We start from the raw sequence: 18,079 nt of genomic DNA on the forward strand, positions 1-18,079 counted from the left end.
TTTTGACTTCAGCAGGTAATGGGGTAAACTTCACCTACTTTGATCCAATCGAATGGTTTGAAGCCGGGCTTCGTTTTATCGGCTTAATTTAAGCAGTTTCAGAAAATGGTAAGTTGAATTAGGGACTACCCTATTAAACATAGTTTTTCTGTACTTTCACCAATCATTTTGACCTCAGAAAACATCAACACTAGAGGGCGCTACTTATATTGTCTACTCGGTACACTCGCCTAGAATACATGCACTTTCAAAAATTTCCATAAATAATGCACAGGCATGTTAGTTTATAAATATGATCACAGTCAGCAGCCTTAAAATTTATTGACTGATGCCAAAATTGTCAACAGTTTTAATCATATTGAGATAGCACATTTTGTGCAAGAAGCATTTAACCTTTTCCCTACCAGTTCCCTCTTTCTTTCACAAAGTAGTCCCGTTTATAGTCTGCACTTTCCTTCAGAAGATTGGAACAAAAATAACCAAATTTTTCGAGTAAAAACTGAAAATTTTGTCTGTTGACTTCAAAATTAGGGTTATTAAGAATATAAGAAAAAAGTGCAGACTAATTTGGGTGAAAATAACTTTTGAGGAAAAGCTTAAACTGGCCAATGAATCTCGAGTTTACATCTAGGTTTTTGAATACAGTACAGTTCTCGCGAAAGCTTTGGCTTCACTTCAGCTTCGCTTCAGCATCGCATCGTTATGGCATTGTTATGGCTTCATCGTCGCATCAATGTCGCGACATTAAAAAGTTAGGCGGTTATCGCTTCGCTTCATTGTGGCCTCATTATGGCAACAATGTGGCATCAGCATCGCTTCATCAACCTACTAAAAATTTTCTTGTTTTCATAGATCACGGTTACTAGTTTAGTAACTGTGCGTAGATGTTGAACAACCGTCAAAAGTTCAAATACTTTTTATTTTGACTATCTATAATTATATGCACGCAATCTGACCCTTTGACCTAGATTTGGCTGGGATTGAATATTTTAGACAATATTCCGATGTGACGCACTGCTACAAAATGTCTTTCAACAGAAGTACGACATGGTTGTCAGGGTTTCTTTTCCTGATTGTGTTCAGTTTACGATTTGTATATTAATTATTGTTGTTTTCCCCCGAAAGAGAAGACAAGCCGAAGGACCATGACGCTAAATAGTATTCCCATGCATGGACTGAGTGAAAGAAAATATTTCTAAGGCTAAAATAAAACCTAATAATGGGTATTACACCTCTTTGTGTATTTGTCAATTTTACATATATTTGGTATGACAGTATGTTCGTAAATATCTAGAAAAATCTCGTCTTGCGTTAATAATTTCATTTGTTTGAAATGTCTACCGACCGTGTCACAATACTTTGTTTGGAATATCGATCCCGTTGGTTTCTTCAAACGGCCCGACGTCTGTTATTCAACACAATCAGCATTTATTTATCGTAATTCATGGGGATCGTGTCCAATTTTACCAGACCGACGCCACCACAACCATCCAATCATAGTTGGAAATTTACGCACTTGTTTTGGAACTTTGTATCAAGATGACTGGTGACAACGTCGACGCACCTGGCTGCGTACATGTGTTTTGCATGTATTAGTAGTTCGGGCATGGGATCGGACTTGGCTAAAACCATGGACGTCCATGCTTAAACGAAACACAGAAAAGTACAAAATGAGGAATCTGAATTTGTTCTCTTACCAGCAAATAAAATGAGCGAAAAAAAGGTAATTTTATAACAAGAACAGTTTCATTTCAAATTGTGTTGTATTCGAACGACAATTGCATTGCATTGTGTGATTTAAATTTATCACGATTTTCCTTGCAGTCAATATGACACTCGTCACCGATTGTAATGTACTTCACAAAGTTTTTGGTGCCCAATACTCGCAACACTAAAATAATTAAACAAGATAAGTTTTTAAAATGTCATTTTACTCTTGATCATATTATTTTATTCCCCTTACCGCCTTGAATTTCAAATCGATTACATATCGAATTTCTGTACATATGTTTTTCTCTACTGCCCTTCTGTGTGCAAATAATGAGGTCATACTCATGTCACAATACTTTGAAGCTGATGCCATGTTGATGCGATGCTGAGGTGACAATGAAGCCATGCGTAGGCGACAATGATGCCACAAAAGCCAAAGCTTTTGCGAGAACTGTACTGTAGCTAGTTCAATATACTCGGTGCCTGAATACAATTACATGGCCAATAAGCTAAACCAACCTCAGTGACTAGGCATTTATTGTAAATATCTTGTAGACAGACATGAGGATTCTAGGCTAACAGTACACAGCCAAGTAAGAATTCAGGCCAGGCACCTTAACCTTGAGTTTAGTATAGCATAGCTTTGGGTGATGGATCTGATTAATTACATCTTAACTTGGAAAACTTTTCTCAATGGTATCTTTTCACTTATTAAAAAAAAAAATGGTTGGAAAACTCTCATTATGATAATTATCATTAATATTAAATAAATTTTTAAAAATAAAAAATTTAAGAAAAACAAATATTGTGAATTTCATGAATTTAAAAAATTTAAAAAACGACTTGATTAATCTGCCGATGATTAAAGAAACCCTGTAAGGACTTATGGGTAATGGGCATTACCAAATGGCTTCTACAGACAATGAAAGTGACGTCTTTGAATTTCAATGAAGTGCAAGGTTATTCCTGGGCTTATAAGTTTCATAAATATTTGAAACACAGACACAATAACTCTCACGCTTATTAATTCAAAGTAATGTTTGTCAGAAATGCTCATTGCCAATCCTTGGATCACACTTTATTAAGAACACAGACTAAAAATATATCTGACTTTACTGAAGAGTTCAAACTTTTAGAACTAGTAGAAAAATTGATTACTGTAAAATGAATAATTTTCACTGGGTTTAAATTTCACTGATTTACCGTTTCAGGCATATTCAGTGGGTTTTAAATTCACGGTTTTATCATTTAGACAAGTCATTGTCAATGACACGTCCCCGTTCCGTTCATATTTGAGTGACATATACATTCAAAGCAGATCATGACCGAAATGCACCTGCATATGTACAACACATTGTACTAAATCTGAACAAAATCCATCCATGCATGACTGAGATCTGGTTCCGAAATTGTGAAAATACGTGATTTTGATGCATTTTCGGCCTTAAAATAGCCATCATTCAGCTATTGTTAAGCGGATCATGAAACAAATGCACATACATATTTGTGACATGATGTACCTTGTGTGTGTGAAGTTTGAACTTGATCAATCCAGACATGTCTCGGATACGGATCAAGAACTGAATTCTTTAAAACAAAATGGCCGCCAGTCGGCCATTTCGAACTTGATCCGAAAAAAAAAATGACGTGCATCAAGGTCCTATTATGTTTAATGTATGTACCAAATTTGAACGAAATCCATCCATGCATAACTGAGATCTGGGTCCGGAATGGTGAAAATGTGCGATTTCAATGCATTTTCGGCCTTAAAGCGGCCGCCATTTGGCTATCGTTAATGAGATCATGAAACAAATGCACATACATATTTGTGACATGATGTACCTTGTGTGTGTGAAGTTTGAACTTGATCAATCCAGACATGTCTCGGATACGGATCCAGAACTGAATTCTTTAAAACAAAATGGCCGCCAGTCGGCCATTTCGAACTTGATCCGAAAAAAAAAATGACGTGCATCAAGGTCCTATTATGTTTAATGTATGTACCAAATTTGAACGAAATCCGTCCATGCATAACTGAGATCCGGGTCCGGAATGGTGAAAATGTGTGATTTCAATACATTTTCGGCCTTAAAGCGGCCGCCATTTGGCTATCGTTAATGAGATCATGAAACAAATGCACATACATATTTGTGACATGATGTACCTTGTGTGTGTGAAGTTTGAACTCGATCAATCCAAGCATGTCTCAGATACGGATCCAGAACTGAATTTTTTAAAACCAAATGGCCGCCAGTCGGCCATTTCAAACCCGATCCAAAAAAAAAAAAATGACGTGCATCAAGGTCCTATTATGTTTAATGTATGTACCAAATTTGAACTAAATCCGTCCATGCATAACTGAGATCCGGGTCCGGAATGGTGAAAATGTGCGATTTTGATGCATTTTCGGCCTTAAAATGGCCGCTATTCGGCTATCGTTAATCGGATCATGAAAACAATGCATGTGCATATGTCCCATATAATGTGTGATGTATGAGTGAAGTTTGAACTTAATCGGTCCATGCATGTTCGAGATACAGGTGATCACGGACGCACGGACGCACACAGGGCAAAACATAAGTCCCCGTTTTCGAACTACGTCCGAACGGGGACTAATAATGTGTTCTATGCTAAATTTTACATATTCACTGGGTTTTAATTTAGCGCATTTTCCAGTCAGCGAAATAAGCAAAATTAAAACCTAGTGAATAATTAACCCCTTTACAGTATCACATTGGTGTATAAATTAATTTCTTACCACTGGTTTTTAATCCTGATATAACAGTGCTAGACGACACTGATGGATTTGGTAGTTGGGTTCTGGAGCCGAACGTTGTGGTGGTTGATTTTGGTGGAACAAACGAAAACGAGACTGCTGATGTACCGCTAGATGTTGTAGTAGTTGACGATACAATAGTAGGTGCAGTTCCAGTGGTTGTAGACGTGATTGGTGCTGCTGCAGATGAAGGAATCTGCAGAAATTGAAAAGCATGCTTATTGGCTGTTACCGGTAGTCTTTCTACATGAACCAATCACAGGCCAGAGTGAAAGTACTGAGTTTTGAAATGCGGCAGTGTAATACTCACAATACTAGTAATACTCACAATTTGAGCACTTGTAGCTGAAACTCGTTTTTTTCCAGATGTAGCAGCGATTTCTGCCAGTACTTCAGTCACGACTTTAACTGTTCCTTCGTTAACCTTTGTGCTGTCAAGAAACAGAGAATTAGTAATTAGTGAACGTCACACATTCTCATTCTCTGTATATGCTGATGTATTAGTATGGCAGTGAGAAAAAGAAGCCCAAATCGAGAAGAAGAAAGACACAAACATATCATAAACATGAAATATGGTTTCTGAACCATCAACAAAAAATGTTTGTTTTTGTTTATTTGTGTATTATGTGTTTATTTCTTATTTATTTTTTTTTAAATCGAGAAAGACAATTCATTTGTCATTTCTGCTACTACTAAACCAGAGTCAGATGAAGAGATGCATTGTAAGGGTGTACAACTTTGGTCACATGTACTGAACATCTGTTTGTGCTCGAGACTGACACAAAGATTAACACAAATGTGAGGAGTTTGTTTCATGTTGTCAGATAGTATAAAACAAACAATTCTGTTCTGACAGAACAACATATGTAAGAAAACTGGATCTAACTGGATTCCATATATCAAACTGGATCTAACTGGATGCCATATGTAAAACAATTGGCTCCAACTGGATCTCATATGTGAAAGACTAGCTGCTTCTAACTTTATCTCATATGTAAGAGAACTGGTTCTTACTGGACCCCACATCTAAAACAACTGGTTCTAACTAACACGTATGTAAAACAACCTACATGTACCGGTATAACTGGATGCCACATTCGAGCAAATCATATGTAACGGAACTGGTTCTGACTGGATCTTTATATGTAAACATAAAATAAGCAGCTATTCTTACCTATCAACTACAGCTATTGTGGTATTGGCAGATGTTTTTTTGGTGTCAATGTTTTTTATGTTGACCACTGGCGGAGGGACAGTTTTCGGTACTGACTGCTCATTTATCTGAACTGGACCACTTGCTGAGCGGTTCAAGGCAGCCAACCCAGCTGGAGAAATTCCCGGTTTAATAGATTTATTAATATCAGGTGATGCACCCCATGAAACGGTACCCCCTCCAGAGTGAGTGAATCCTGCAATTGGGACTGTGCTTGCAGGCTCGACGGGTAGAGGGGGTTTTGGCACAGTTTTTACCAGAGGCGTTGACATCGCCGAAATGCCACTGGCTGCTAATGACATCTGTGGTGGTTGGAAAGCAGTGAAATTTGTCCCAGTCATGGAGACTGGTGCAGCTGGTCTTGTGGTAACTGTCGTCTTAGGAACACTGAATGCTGGTTTCATAGGCTGTGTTATTGGCTGAGTTTTCACAGTGTCAGCTGGGATCACTACAGCTGGCAAACGCTGTGAAACGATTACAGGTTTGGTTTCTTTGCCTCTCGGTTCATCAATCCTAATGGGCGTTGATGTATTATCAGGGACCGGATAAGCGAATGAACTGAATCCTATGTTTCGCTGATTATGTTCGCTGTCGTCTTCGCTTATCTCGTCTGTACTGGCAGCTTCAGATGGAGTGCTGGGTGTTCTCAAGTAGTGGGGTGATATGATACTGAAATGTCCTGAATATACAGCAAAATACATCAATTAGAGGGGTTGTAGATTTTCATTTCAACAAGATATTTTTTCTAACAGCCAAAATAGCCTCTAATATTTATTTGACTGTATTAGCATAGAAATTGAGCTCAAGTCATCCCCATTGAGTGCAGAATTTTGCTAAAAACTGCATAACAGTTTTAATGCTTTGATTCTCGTGCATTTTTGAACTCCATACGAATATCTTGCCTGAGAACTGGTGCATAAATCAACTGAGAGGCCGCATATTTGTCTTCTGTAAAATAAATAAATCTGAATGGAATCACTTCAAAAACATACAACCAAACAGAGTTGTTCTTGCACATGGTATTGTCAAAAATAATGGCGGGATGTTGAATTTATTGAGGAGATGCTAAACACCAGTATGAAAACTTATTTGCATGATAGTCTTAAAATGTTTAATACTGAATACTGTAAAATACTTTATTTCCGCTTGGAATTTATTTTCACTATTTTCGCTGAAGGGATGATACAGTTAAAATAAAATCCGGCGAATATACTTTTTTTCTATATTTTACATTCAAAAATTCGTTTATCAAAAATCAGTGAAAATAAATTCCATACAAAACACCCAAAAAGTCTTTTCAGCAAAAATTAATTCCAGTTAAAATAAAGTATTTTACAGTATAAGCTAAATGTTTTGTTCTTATTTTTCAATTGGTGAGATCTATAGCCTTCCCTGGCACTTTAAGAACACAGATTTTTACTTGATTTATATAGCCAGTATGTTCCTATAGCAACGTACAAGTCATAATACAGAAGATTACAGATATTGGACAGCAAGGTTTAAACTGATTTTGGGGGATTCAAATTAGACATTTTTATTGGTAATTTTATTTTTTTCATACATTGATTTGATTACTGTAAAAGGATTAATTATTCACTGGGTTTTAATTTTGTTTATTTTGATGACTGAAAAATGCGCTATTAAAATTAAAACCCAGTGAATATGTCAAATTTAGCATAGAACACATTACCTAAATGATAAAACCGTGAATTTAAAACCCACTGAATATGCCTGGAATGGTAAATCAGCAAAATATAAACACCCAGTGAAAATTAGTCATTTTACAGTATTTATTAACTTATATTCAAAGTTTCATTTAAATCAGACATTCCATTTTTCACTGAAGATTTCTGAAAGTCAACAATGCGTTGATACTGTTGGCAGCAGCTGATAGCCGACCGTGTATTCTGAATGAAATGAAATGAGTGAAATCCCTGTGATTAGGCATCCTACATGTAGCATGTATTTTTCTGTCCGAAAATTAAAAGTTCAGGTTTATAATCGTTTTTGTGTGTGTCAGTTTCAAACCTGTGCTTCACAAATTTTTTTCTGCAATTTCAAGTAAATGTACTGGTGAAGTGTGCCCCATACGGTAGAATGTTTGTTTTTTTGTTTGAGAGGATGTTTTGTTCATCTAAATCAAACTTTAACCTTTTCACCACCAGCTCCCATCACACATTCACAAAATTTCCTTTTATAGTCTGCACTTTCCTTCAGATGATTGGGACAAAAATAGCCAAATTTTTTGAGTAAAAAGTGAAAATTGACGCAAATGTTGTCTGTTGGCTCTAAAATTAAGGTTCAATTCCATAAATATTGAAAATGTACGAAAAAAGTGCAGAAAAAATTGGGCAAGAAAGTCTGGTGGTGAAAAGGTTAGGGCATGTATTGGAAAACATTATATAAATGTTAAACAAATATCTAGTTATATATTAGGTACATAAAAAATCAAAAAAAAATCAACCGCATGAGAGCATCTTTTTCAATTTTCTCTGGAACATAAACCCAAACATACTTTTCTTAATCTTACCTGGATGAGTAGAACGTGTTGGTGTGACTTGTCTCTTAGAAAGCATATCTCTAAGTTGAGCCTGCCGTTTCGCAGACACTAAAATCAATAAGATATTTAAATCAATACAGTGTAACAAAGTCCCTTCAATAGATAAAATTTAACTGTCAATGGAAAATCAATCGATCGATAGTTTCAAAGAAGCTATTCTTCAATAGTACTGATTGGATGGTTCCAGGTGCAAAGTATGCAAGCCATTGAGGCACTAAAGATGATGAGATTGAGGATATTTCAATACATACCAGGTGTTGTTTGTGACCTTGGTGGTGATTTAATACTAATACTTGTATCTCTTAAACTGTCAGCTAACGATGACAACTCTGATTCTCTGTGGAAAAAAAACAGACAACAATGAGATTATTCACGATACTGCACTGCACATCGCAATTCAATGCAGCACTGTCATGTGCAATGCAATTTAGCACAGCAGTGCACAGACATGTACAACATAATGCAACACAGCACAGCACAGCACAACCATTCACAACGCAGTACAGCCATGTGCAACACAATAAACACATCACAGCACAGCCATGCGCAATGCAATGCATCATACCACAGTCATGTGTATCACAATAAACACATCACAGCACAGCCATGCGCAATGCAATGCATCATACCACAGTCATGTGCAACAAAGCATAATGCAGCACAGCACACAATGCACCACACTACTGTCAAATGCCAAATAAAATACAACACAGATGGCCCCTTTAAAACTATGCCATCAGATATTTATACATTCAGTCATACAGCTCCATACAAAATGTGAAAATTCACATTTTATCCTTCGGCAATGGTTTTTATGGTGACAAGATTTCTTCACATCTAGAAATTTGTGCGGTGACAATAGCAGATGTAGTCAACCATTGTTACTTATAAGAAACCTAATTTTTCCAATGTAATACTGAAAAACACTTTATTTTCGCTTGGAAATAATTTTCGCTGAAGGAATGATTGAAAATAAAATCCTGCAAATATACCTTTTAACTTGAATTTTGCATTCAACTTGCCAAAAATCAGTGAAAAGAAATTCCATACAAAACACCCAAAAAGTCTTTTCAGTGAAAATTAATTCCAGCTAAAATAAAGTATCTTACAGTAATCAAATAATACTGCATTTAATAACTGCATTTGTTCCACAACTAACATATACGCAGACATAACTGATCTTAATCCATGGTGCAACTATATTCCAACGATCAAGTATACAATAAATACAATTGATGGTTTATATGAGCTCACAAAATTTATTTTAGCTGGAATTAATTTTCGCTTTTTTATATTCGCTGGATTTTATTTTCACTGAATTTTTCCTTCAGCGAAAATAGTGAAAATTAATTCGAAGTGAAAATAAAGTATTTTACATTAATGTAATAGTGTTCAATGAGAATTCATTCCCATGATGCAGGCTACAAATTCAACTTGAGTGATCAGAGCAGACTCTAACTAACCTCTGGGTTGCACTGCCGTTCCATTTTGACGTTGTGTTGTAGATTTTAATCCTTTGCAGTTGTTCTTTAAGCTCCTTCAGGCATCGAGTTTGATCTAATATTAAATTGTGATTGTTACTTACAGCACGGAAGATGTAGTCGGTAGTCGGTGTCTGTAACCTGTTAGCAGACAAAAATGAATAATTTGAATCAAATATCACCTGCGATATCAAGATGTTTATTGAGCAGATTTGGATTGAAGTAACACTATGGCAGTAATCCCCTGTGTCTGCTGCATCAAATTTAATTCATATTTCAGTGTTTATCAAACGCATATTCCTATCTATACAGGTGACCGATAGTAGTATGGCGAAAAAAAAGAAAATGGCTACCAGTCGGCCATCTTTCATCTGATTCATGAGACATATTAATGAAATTGCTACACAAGTCTCAGGAATATACATGTAGTAGTTTGGCTAAAAAGGAAGAAGACTACCACACAACAATATTGCAAAACGAAACAACAATATCAAATATTTGATTAAAATCTCCTAATGAGGTGGGGTACAGATATGCTATGTAATACCACAAAATTATGGCATGACATCACCAATGGCGATACGATGACAGATGTATAATAACACGTACCTTCTGCAACCATGTAATTTATCTTGATTGATTTTCCATTGTTCGTCTAATACAACATTGACATCGTGTATACTATTCTCTATATAGTGATACAATCCACGAATCTCCTTAAGTTTATTACTGCTTGTCGAGTCCAGTGATCGTGATCTCAACATCTGACGGTAGTGAGGATCACTGTGGCGTAAACTTCGTACTTTGCCCTCCTCTATCTGGGCAGCGGCATTCAGAGTCAGGCTTTTCAGTTCGTTGATGTCATCATTCTGGGACTAGCGATTTTTAATAAAATAAGCAAATAATGAAAATCTATAAATTTCCAGCAAATATTGGAACTATATCACAAGATGTAGCAAGTATTTGTAAAGTTAATGAGCACAGAGAAATCAAGAGAGAGCAAGCTCAAGAACAGCATTTATAAAAAAAAAAAAAAAAATGGCCACCTGTCGGCCATTTTTAATCCGATTAGGAAAATAAAAGTGATGTACATCTTGGTCAAATGCTGTTCAGTCATTTTCCAAGATGAAACGAAATATTTCCATGCAATGCCAGGGATCCAGGTTACTCCTGAATTGAATCATCAAACAAATGTAGCTCCATATACATGTATATCCCCCCAAGATGTTTTAGGTATTTGTGAACCCCCACCCCCCAAAAAAAAAGATTTAAATTTTGTTTCTTACCTTGGGGAAATAAAAATAACGCATTGACACAGTTTTAATTTTTTTATGAAGATTATTCAATACCAGAATAACAAAATTATAAATTCAACATTTAACATTTTTTAAATACTACTTTTAAATACAAAAATTCAAGGTTGATTTGGATCAACAAAAATCTGAAACATTTCCACTATGTACAGCAAACGAACCGGTATGCAAAATTAAAAATGAATGAGGCGCAGCGTTGAACTGATTCACGAGAAGACAAAAACATTTTGGGGGCTGTGCACAGAATCTTTTAGTATAGAACAGTTACGAAAGTAGCAAGCAAATATGACAAATGTCGCTGAATAATCATTGTTTACACAAAAACAAACAGAAATGTTTATGGCTTAACCTTTTCACCACCAGACTTTCATACTCAAACTATTTTACACCTTTTTTCTTATATTTTTCGATATTTCTGAAATGAATCCTTATTTTAGAGCCGAAAAACACAATTTTCAGTTTTTACTCCAAAAATTTGGTTATTTTTGTTCTAATCTTCTGAAGGAAAATGCAGACTATTACACTTACAGGACTATTTTGTGAATTTGTGATGAAAAGAGGGAACTGGTGGTAAAAAGGTTAAAAGCAATCAGAATTACTGGCTGAGGTAAACCATCTTATACACAAACATGTCATGTTTCTATGCAATATTGGGTTGCATGATGGTATAGCTAGTAAATCGTATCACGCCATATCTCGTTTATTAACTAACCTGAACACAGTCAGTAATTTCAGCATGAAAGTCCGCCAGATCTTCTTTCCCTCTCAGTAGCTCTCTCTTCTCCTGTTCTGTGCCCAGGCAAGAAATGTCAATTTTTTTCCTTTTTAGTTCATCCAGTTCTCTCTGAAACCTCAGCATCTACGATTACGAAATAGACAACATGTTCAATTTCAGAGCAACTCAAATATGTAACTGTATTTTTTTAATATCAATGTCACACAACAAAAAGACAAATACAAGAACAAAGAACAACAATGAAATAAAAAGAAAATGATTTTTGTTTCACCTCATCTCCAATAATAGCAGCGATACCTGAAACAGCTGCTGGAACAGCAGGAGTTGGCAAAGCTGATGAGGCTGTTGATTTTACTGGAGCTGCTTGTGGTGCTGTGGTAGTTGCAATCGGCAGTACTGAGTTGGGTTTAGTGCTAATAACTGCAAAATGAAAATAAAGAAACATTGTCAGGGTCATGCATACTTTATAGCCGGGTCGTTTTATACTATATTTTACCATTATTATAATTTGATTTAATATTTAGCAGTTAAAACTTTTACATTAATAGAAACAAGTCATTGTCAATGACGTAGTCCCCATTTGAATTATAGACGCAAGAAGTCTGAACTTGATTGGTCCAGGCATGTACGAAATATGGCTTTGTGGAACTGCGTTCATTTAAACAAAATGGCCGCCAGTCAGCCATTTCGGATTTGATGGTGAAAAAAGCAGCCTCTCGGCTGAGATAGCTTCGCTGTTAGCAATGCACATTTCATTTAAAGAACAGAAGATATCATTAGAAAATGAACAATATGCATAGTATCAATGCAATGGGACTTGCTGTTTTCAACAAGAATTCAAAAATATCATTTTTCACCATAAATGATTGTGGTTTTTAACAAGAAGAAAATATCACTTTTTACCAAAAATGACAAAAATATTCACCAAAATTAGAGAATTAAAGATATCATTACAAAATGAACAAATCTGAGAAAGGTCCACATGTAGTACCTATACATGTACCGGGTATATGTAATGTTAATTTAAAGCAATTGGATTTGCGGTTTTTAACAAGAAGTTGAAAATATCATTTTTAACCAAAAATGACAAAAATATTCACCCAAATTAGAGAATTGAAGATATCATTACAAAATGAACCAATCTGAGAGAGGTCCACATGTAGTACCTATATATGTAATATCAAAGCAATTGGCCTTGCGGTTTTTAACAAGAAGTTGAAAATATCACTTTTTACCAAAAATGACAAAAATATTCACCAAAATTAGAGAATTAAAGATATCATTACAAAATGAACAAATCTGAGAGAGGTCCACATGTAGTACCTATCTATGTAATATCAAAGCAATTGGACTTGCGGTTTTTAACAAGAAGTCGAAAATATCACTTTTTACCAAAAATGACAAAAATATTCACCAAAATTAGAGAATTGAAGATATGATCATGAAATGAACAAATCTGAGAGCGGCCTACCCAAGGTACATATACACGAAGTATCAAAGCATTCAGGCTTGTAGTTTTCAAGAAGAAGTCGAAAAAGTAAAACATTGACACGGACGCCGGATGCCGACGGACAATCACTCATATGATAAGCTCCGCTCGACAAAGTCGACAGCGGAGCTAAAAATTTGATGACAAGGAAGAATGAAAGACTATTGGGCAAAAACAAGGTTTCTGGCTCTTGTTCTGAATGACTTCTGGGTGGTCATTTTCATCAAATTGTTTGGACTTATAAAATCAGAAAAGTGAGTTGTTCAGAAAAACTTCAGACTAACCTTCAGGAGGCTGGTTTCCGAACGTCGTAGGCCTGGATGTTACAGTCGTTGACAATGTAGCAATGGGCCCTGTGGTGACACTAGCAGCAGTCGTCGGTAACACTGTGGGCTTTGTACTGGCTGTTGTTGCAGTCCCGAACAACAAAGGTTTGCTTGCTGTTGTCGCAGTCGTAGTGGTTGCAATAGGTTTGGTTGAGGCACTGGTTGCAGTTCCAAACACTGCTGGCTTCATACCTGCAACTGATGCTCCAAACGCTGACGGAGGCGGTGCTCCAGCTGGCTGAGTTGGTAGAGTAGCACCACCAAATATGCCTGTCATAGGTTTGGAAGGTAATGTTGTCCCAACTGATGTTGCTGTTTTAGCTGCAGATGTGGCTGCAGTGGCTGTAGTGAGAAATCAATAAACTAGAGTGACCCTTTAATGCCTGATTTATTTAATTTTTTAATGCGCCAACAGGTAGGTATTTCCCCTTTAGAAACACATTAAAATCCCAATGTATATCCTAATGGCATTATTATAATTTAATGCACTATCACAGTTGCAACCAAATCTGGTCAAACAAGCACCTGCACCCCTTAACCAAGGTCATCTCTGTTAGTGAATGGATCCTCTATTCTGTGGTTTTTAAATTAAAAAATTGCAATTTACCCTCGTCAGCACATTTTTACGTATTTTTTTCATTATTTCGGAATTAATTTTACACATAAAAGAACAGAATGAATTCAATGAAGGTAATCTTCTATTTTTATATTAATTTCAAAATCACAGACATACAAGTTACACACAACAGTGCTGAGACTAATTGCAAAAAATCTTTTCACTTTAGACCTTTTTTTTTTAATATTATTTACACATCATCAAATAGAATCGACTTAATTCTAATTGGTACATAAAATTATATCATGTATATGCTTTAATTTGGAAAAATAATTCTCCAATACGTTGCAGGAAAAAAAAATTATTGTTATGTTGTCAGCCATAATTTTATTTTCCTGCCTAATTGTCAAAAGTTTGGCCATCTTCTTTTGTCTGCCAAAAAATTGGCCAAACATTTAGCAAATTTTAGATTTTTGTTAATGTATGTTCTACACGTATACAAATAATGACTTTTTTTCAAAATATCAAATGATTTTAATAAATAATAGAAACATGATGTAATGTATTGTTTCATCACTTATATTCATAACTTGTGAGTTCAATGAAGTACAAACATAGTGACATGGACGTGCATTTTTACCTGCAGGCTGCTGATGCTGCTGATGCTGCTGCTGCGGTGTCAATGTCGATGTTGCAGCTGATTGGTCTTTCACCAGAGAGCCAAAGATGCCGGTGCTTGCTGAAGCTCCTGGCGCTACTGAGAATGCTGAATTCCCGGTGCTACCTGGAACAATGAACCCCAATCCTGATGTTAATGCACCAGTTCCAGACTGTGCAAAAGAGAACGCCTGTGCAACTGTTGTCGGTGTTGTTGTCGTAAGAGCATTTGAATCAGATTTCACTCCGAATGCAGTTCCACCGGGTGATGTGAAAAAACTACTGGTCTGAGTTTGGGAACCGAAAGTAAATGAAGATGCACTGCTGACAGTTTTCGCCGCTCCTTGCTCAGCTCCAGTCGCTGCTTGCCCGAATATATTTGGAGTAAACAAGGAAGGTGTAGCTCCACTTGAGGAAGTTGCAGCAGTTGTTATGGCTGATGGTTTGGCCAGTTGCGACTGTGAGAATAAACCTGTACTACTGAAGAGAGTTGGTGCACCATTTGACGAATTAGTTGTTGGTGCAGCAATTGGCGTGGTCGTTTGCGGCTGTCCAAACGAAGGTGTAGTTCCAAACAATGAAGAAGCAGCACCACTAGTTGTAGTCGCAGCAGTTGTTACAACAGAAGGTTTGATCGTTGGTGGTTGTTCGGATGTAGGTGTACCACCAAAGAGAGTAGGTTTGGTTGTTTGTGGTTGTTCGGATGTAGGTGTACCACCAAAGAGAGTAGGTTTGGTCGTTTGTGGTTGTTCGGATGTAGGTGTACCACCAAAGAGAGTAGGTTTGGTCGTTTGTGAAAGAGAAAATGTAAAAGCTGAGGTGGCAGCAGTACCAGAAGTCGTAGATGTAGTACTTGTTAGCTTTGGTGTAAAACTAAACCCGGTTGTTGCTGGTGCGGTAGTAGTAGGCATAGATTCAACTTTTGGTGTGGTTTCATTTTCAAATCTGAAAAAAAAAATACAATCATATTCAAAAACACTGTATTTTGAACTTTTGTGAAATATCTAGCACTACAACCCCTGTGATCCATCCGAAACTGAATAAGCTGGCTCAAATATATACCTAAACTGAGATAACACGACTATGAGCACTGTTCATAGTGATTGCGGGTGTATGATAAATTAATCAAAACATTATCTCGCCCCAAATATGCTAATTTTCCCTAGAAAGTTCTTATATCCACTTGTAACCTCTGAATAGTGTGTGTGTTCATGCAAATGAGATGCTAATATATGCAAATGAGATGCTAACATATGCAAATAATATTCAAATGATATTTTGGAAATAATACAATGAGTAATGCTTTTAATTACAAGAGGAACAAGATAGATAATATTTGATTGTATGAATGTTTTTTTAGTAATCCTAGCTCTGTTATATATAATCTAAATTTCACATTTTTGGTTTTCAGTACCAACCTGCTCAGGAGGTTTCCACGTGGTGTGTGAAATAAAGCTGACTGATTCGCTGTCGTGTCTGTTGTGGACGTAGTCTGCTGTGATGCAGGGACGACTGGTTGCGTGACTTTAGGCATTCCTGATAAAGAAAGCGAAAATTGTTACTGTGAAATTATTTACTTTAGCTGGAATTAATTCCTCATTTTTGTGAAGCTCATTTTTACTAATTTTTTGATGAGAACAATTGAATGCCATATATGGAGAATTATACTTAACATATGAAATGACCATATAAGGTAATGTTGTTGGAAGGTACAATCGAATGCCATAAACAGTCAAACCTCGATTATTCGAACACAGTGGGCGGTGACGTATTTGTTGGCCTAATCTGCACTGGCTCGGAAGGTTGTAAATGATTAGCTAGTTTGAATTTGCATAACAATACTGACAATGAACGTGCATTCAACGCCACAAGTTTTTTTGTTTTTTTAGCCAATCAGAATTCATCTTCCGAGCCAGTGCAGATCAGCCGTATTTGTTCGGTTAATTGATCGTTCGGATAAACGATCCGAACGTAAAATTAACATAAAATGAAGGACAATGGATGGTACGTTGATTTCATGTTTTATTGATACATGTACATTACATTTAATTAATGTGTATTACAATTCTACATTGTAAATATTAATAAAAAATCGTTGTTATCGAAAATGTTTGTTAATTATTACGTTAGTAAGATAAATAAATAGTATGTGTCCCTGAAGAAAATGTAACTTTTGTCAAGATTGTTTCAGTTTCAGTCCATGCATAATGTTCATAAATGTTACCCAAAGAAATGATCCAGGCGCTTTTGTTTCACTATCTGTTGTTTTTTTGATTTTGCAAATGAAAGCATTTGTCGTAACTGCATACCCGGTAAGTTTCACTGCATCGATGTCTTCTTGACCTTCATACCAGTCAATAAAAAGTTGCATTCCGTTGATTGCCTCGGTCACTGGAACTGCCGGTGTTTTTCATAATTGCGATGATTCCTTGATCAAGCGGTTGTAGCTCTGAAGTTGTATTTGGCGGTAAAAAAGAACACTTGATGTTACCATCCAGTGATTCTAATTGGCTGCCCTTCAAACTGTATGAACCAGCATTGTCAACTATCAGTAGCGCGCACTGTGGGAGTCCTATCCTGGCTAAGTGTGAACGCACCGCTGGCACAAATTCGTTGGCAAAAACCACGATGAAAATAGATGATAAGTCATCCAAGCCTTATGTTGTGATTTATATTTCACTGGAAATGAATTCTTGTCACAGTTTTTAAAACAGCGTGGATTAGCATAACGCCCGATGTAAACAAGTGGCAATTTGTGAGTCCCGGTAGCATTGACGCATGGACAAAATTGTGATTTGGTCCTTTAGAACTTTGTGGCCAGCGCCCTGTTTTTCTTCGTGTGCTGCTAATGTTTTGTCTGGTAAAGCACGCCAAAACAAACCACTCTCATCGGCGTTGTACAATTGTTCGAGTTCATAATTTCCTTCTTGTATTATGACCTGCAGTTTCTGACGATATTCTTTGACAACACCGTCATCTACCGACATCGTTTCACCCTGGACGATGAGTTGTTTAATGCCATGCCGATCTTTGAATTGTTGCAACCATCCACTTGATACAGTGTGATCTGACGGGGGTAGCGTTTCATTGGCATGGATTCGCTCGTGCAAACTTGCAGCCTTTTCTTGTAACATCGGGCCAGAGATCAGAATTCCTTTCTCACGCTGTTGTGAAAACCACAAAAACACAGCTTGATCGAGTTGTTCGTCTCTTGCTGGTTTCATAGACTTTCATTTTAGAGCACCCACTGTATCACTGTGGC

At 36.5% G+C, this 18,079-nt stretch overlaps 1 protein-coding gene across 2 annotated transcripts in view; it reads right to left on the minus strand.

Moving 5' to 3' along the window:
- The window catches only part of LOC100378499 (uncharacterized), a 55,923-nt gene that overhangs the window by 23,559 nt on the left and 14,285 nt on the right, over positions 1 to 18,079 (minus strand). For both annotated transcript variants that reach the window (XM_085492214.1, XM_085492213.1), the window contains exons 11-22: positions 16,236 to 16,353; positions 14,801 to 15,762; positions 13,563 to 13,946; positions 12,061 to 12,209; positions 11,766 to 11,912; positions 10,350 to 10,615; positions 9,723 to 9,881; positions 8,511 to 8,596; positions 8,230 to 8,307; positions 5,661 to 6,378; positions 4,815 to 4,917; positions 4,469 to 4,682 (exon numbers count right to left, since the gene is read on the minus strand). In XM_085492214.1, coding sequence (XP_085348340.1) covers positions 4,469 to 4,682; positions 4,815 to 4,917; positions 5,661 to 6,378; positions 8,230 to 8,307; positions 8,511 to 8,596; positions 9,723 to 9,881; positions 10,350 to 10,615; positions 11,766 to 11,912; positions 12,061 to 12,209; positions 13,563 to 13,946; positions 14,801 to 15,762; positions 16,236 to 16,353 — 3,384 coding nt within the window. The remainder of the gene's footprint in view (positions 1 to 4,468; positions 4,683 to 4,814; positions 4,918 to 5,660; positions 6,379 to 8,229; positions 8,308 to 8,510; positions 8,597 to 9,722; positions 9,882 to 10,349; positions 10,616 to 11,765; positions 11,913 to 12,060; positions 12,210 to 13,562; positions 13,947 to 14,800; positions 15,763 to 16,235; positions 16,354 to 18,079) is intronic.

Source organism: Saccoglossus kowalevskii, chromosome 17 (genome assembly GCF_978046115.1).
Source record: "Saccoglossus kowalevskii chromosome 17, keSacKowa6.1, whole genome shotgun sequence".
Classification (NCBI taxonomy): domain Eukaryota; kingdom Metazoa; phylum Hemichordata; class Enteropneusta; family Harrimaniidae; genus Saccoglossus; species Saccoglossus kowalevskii.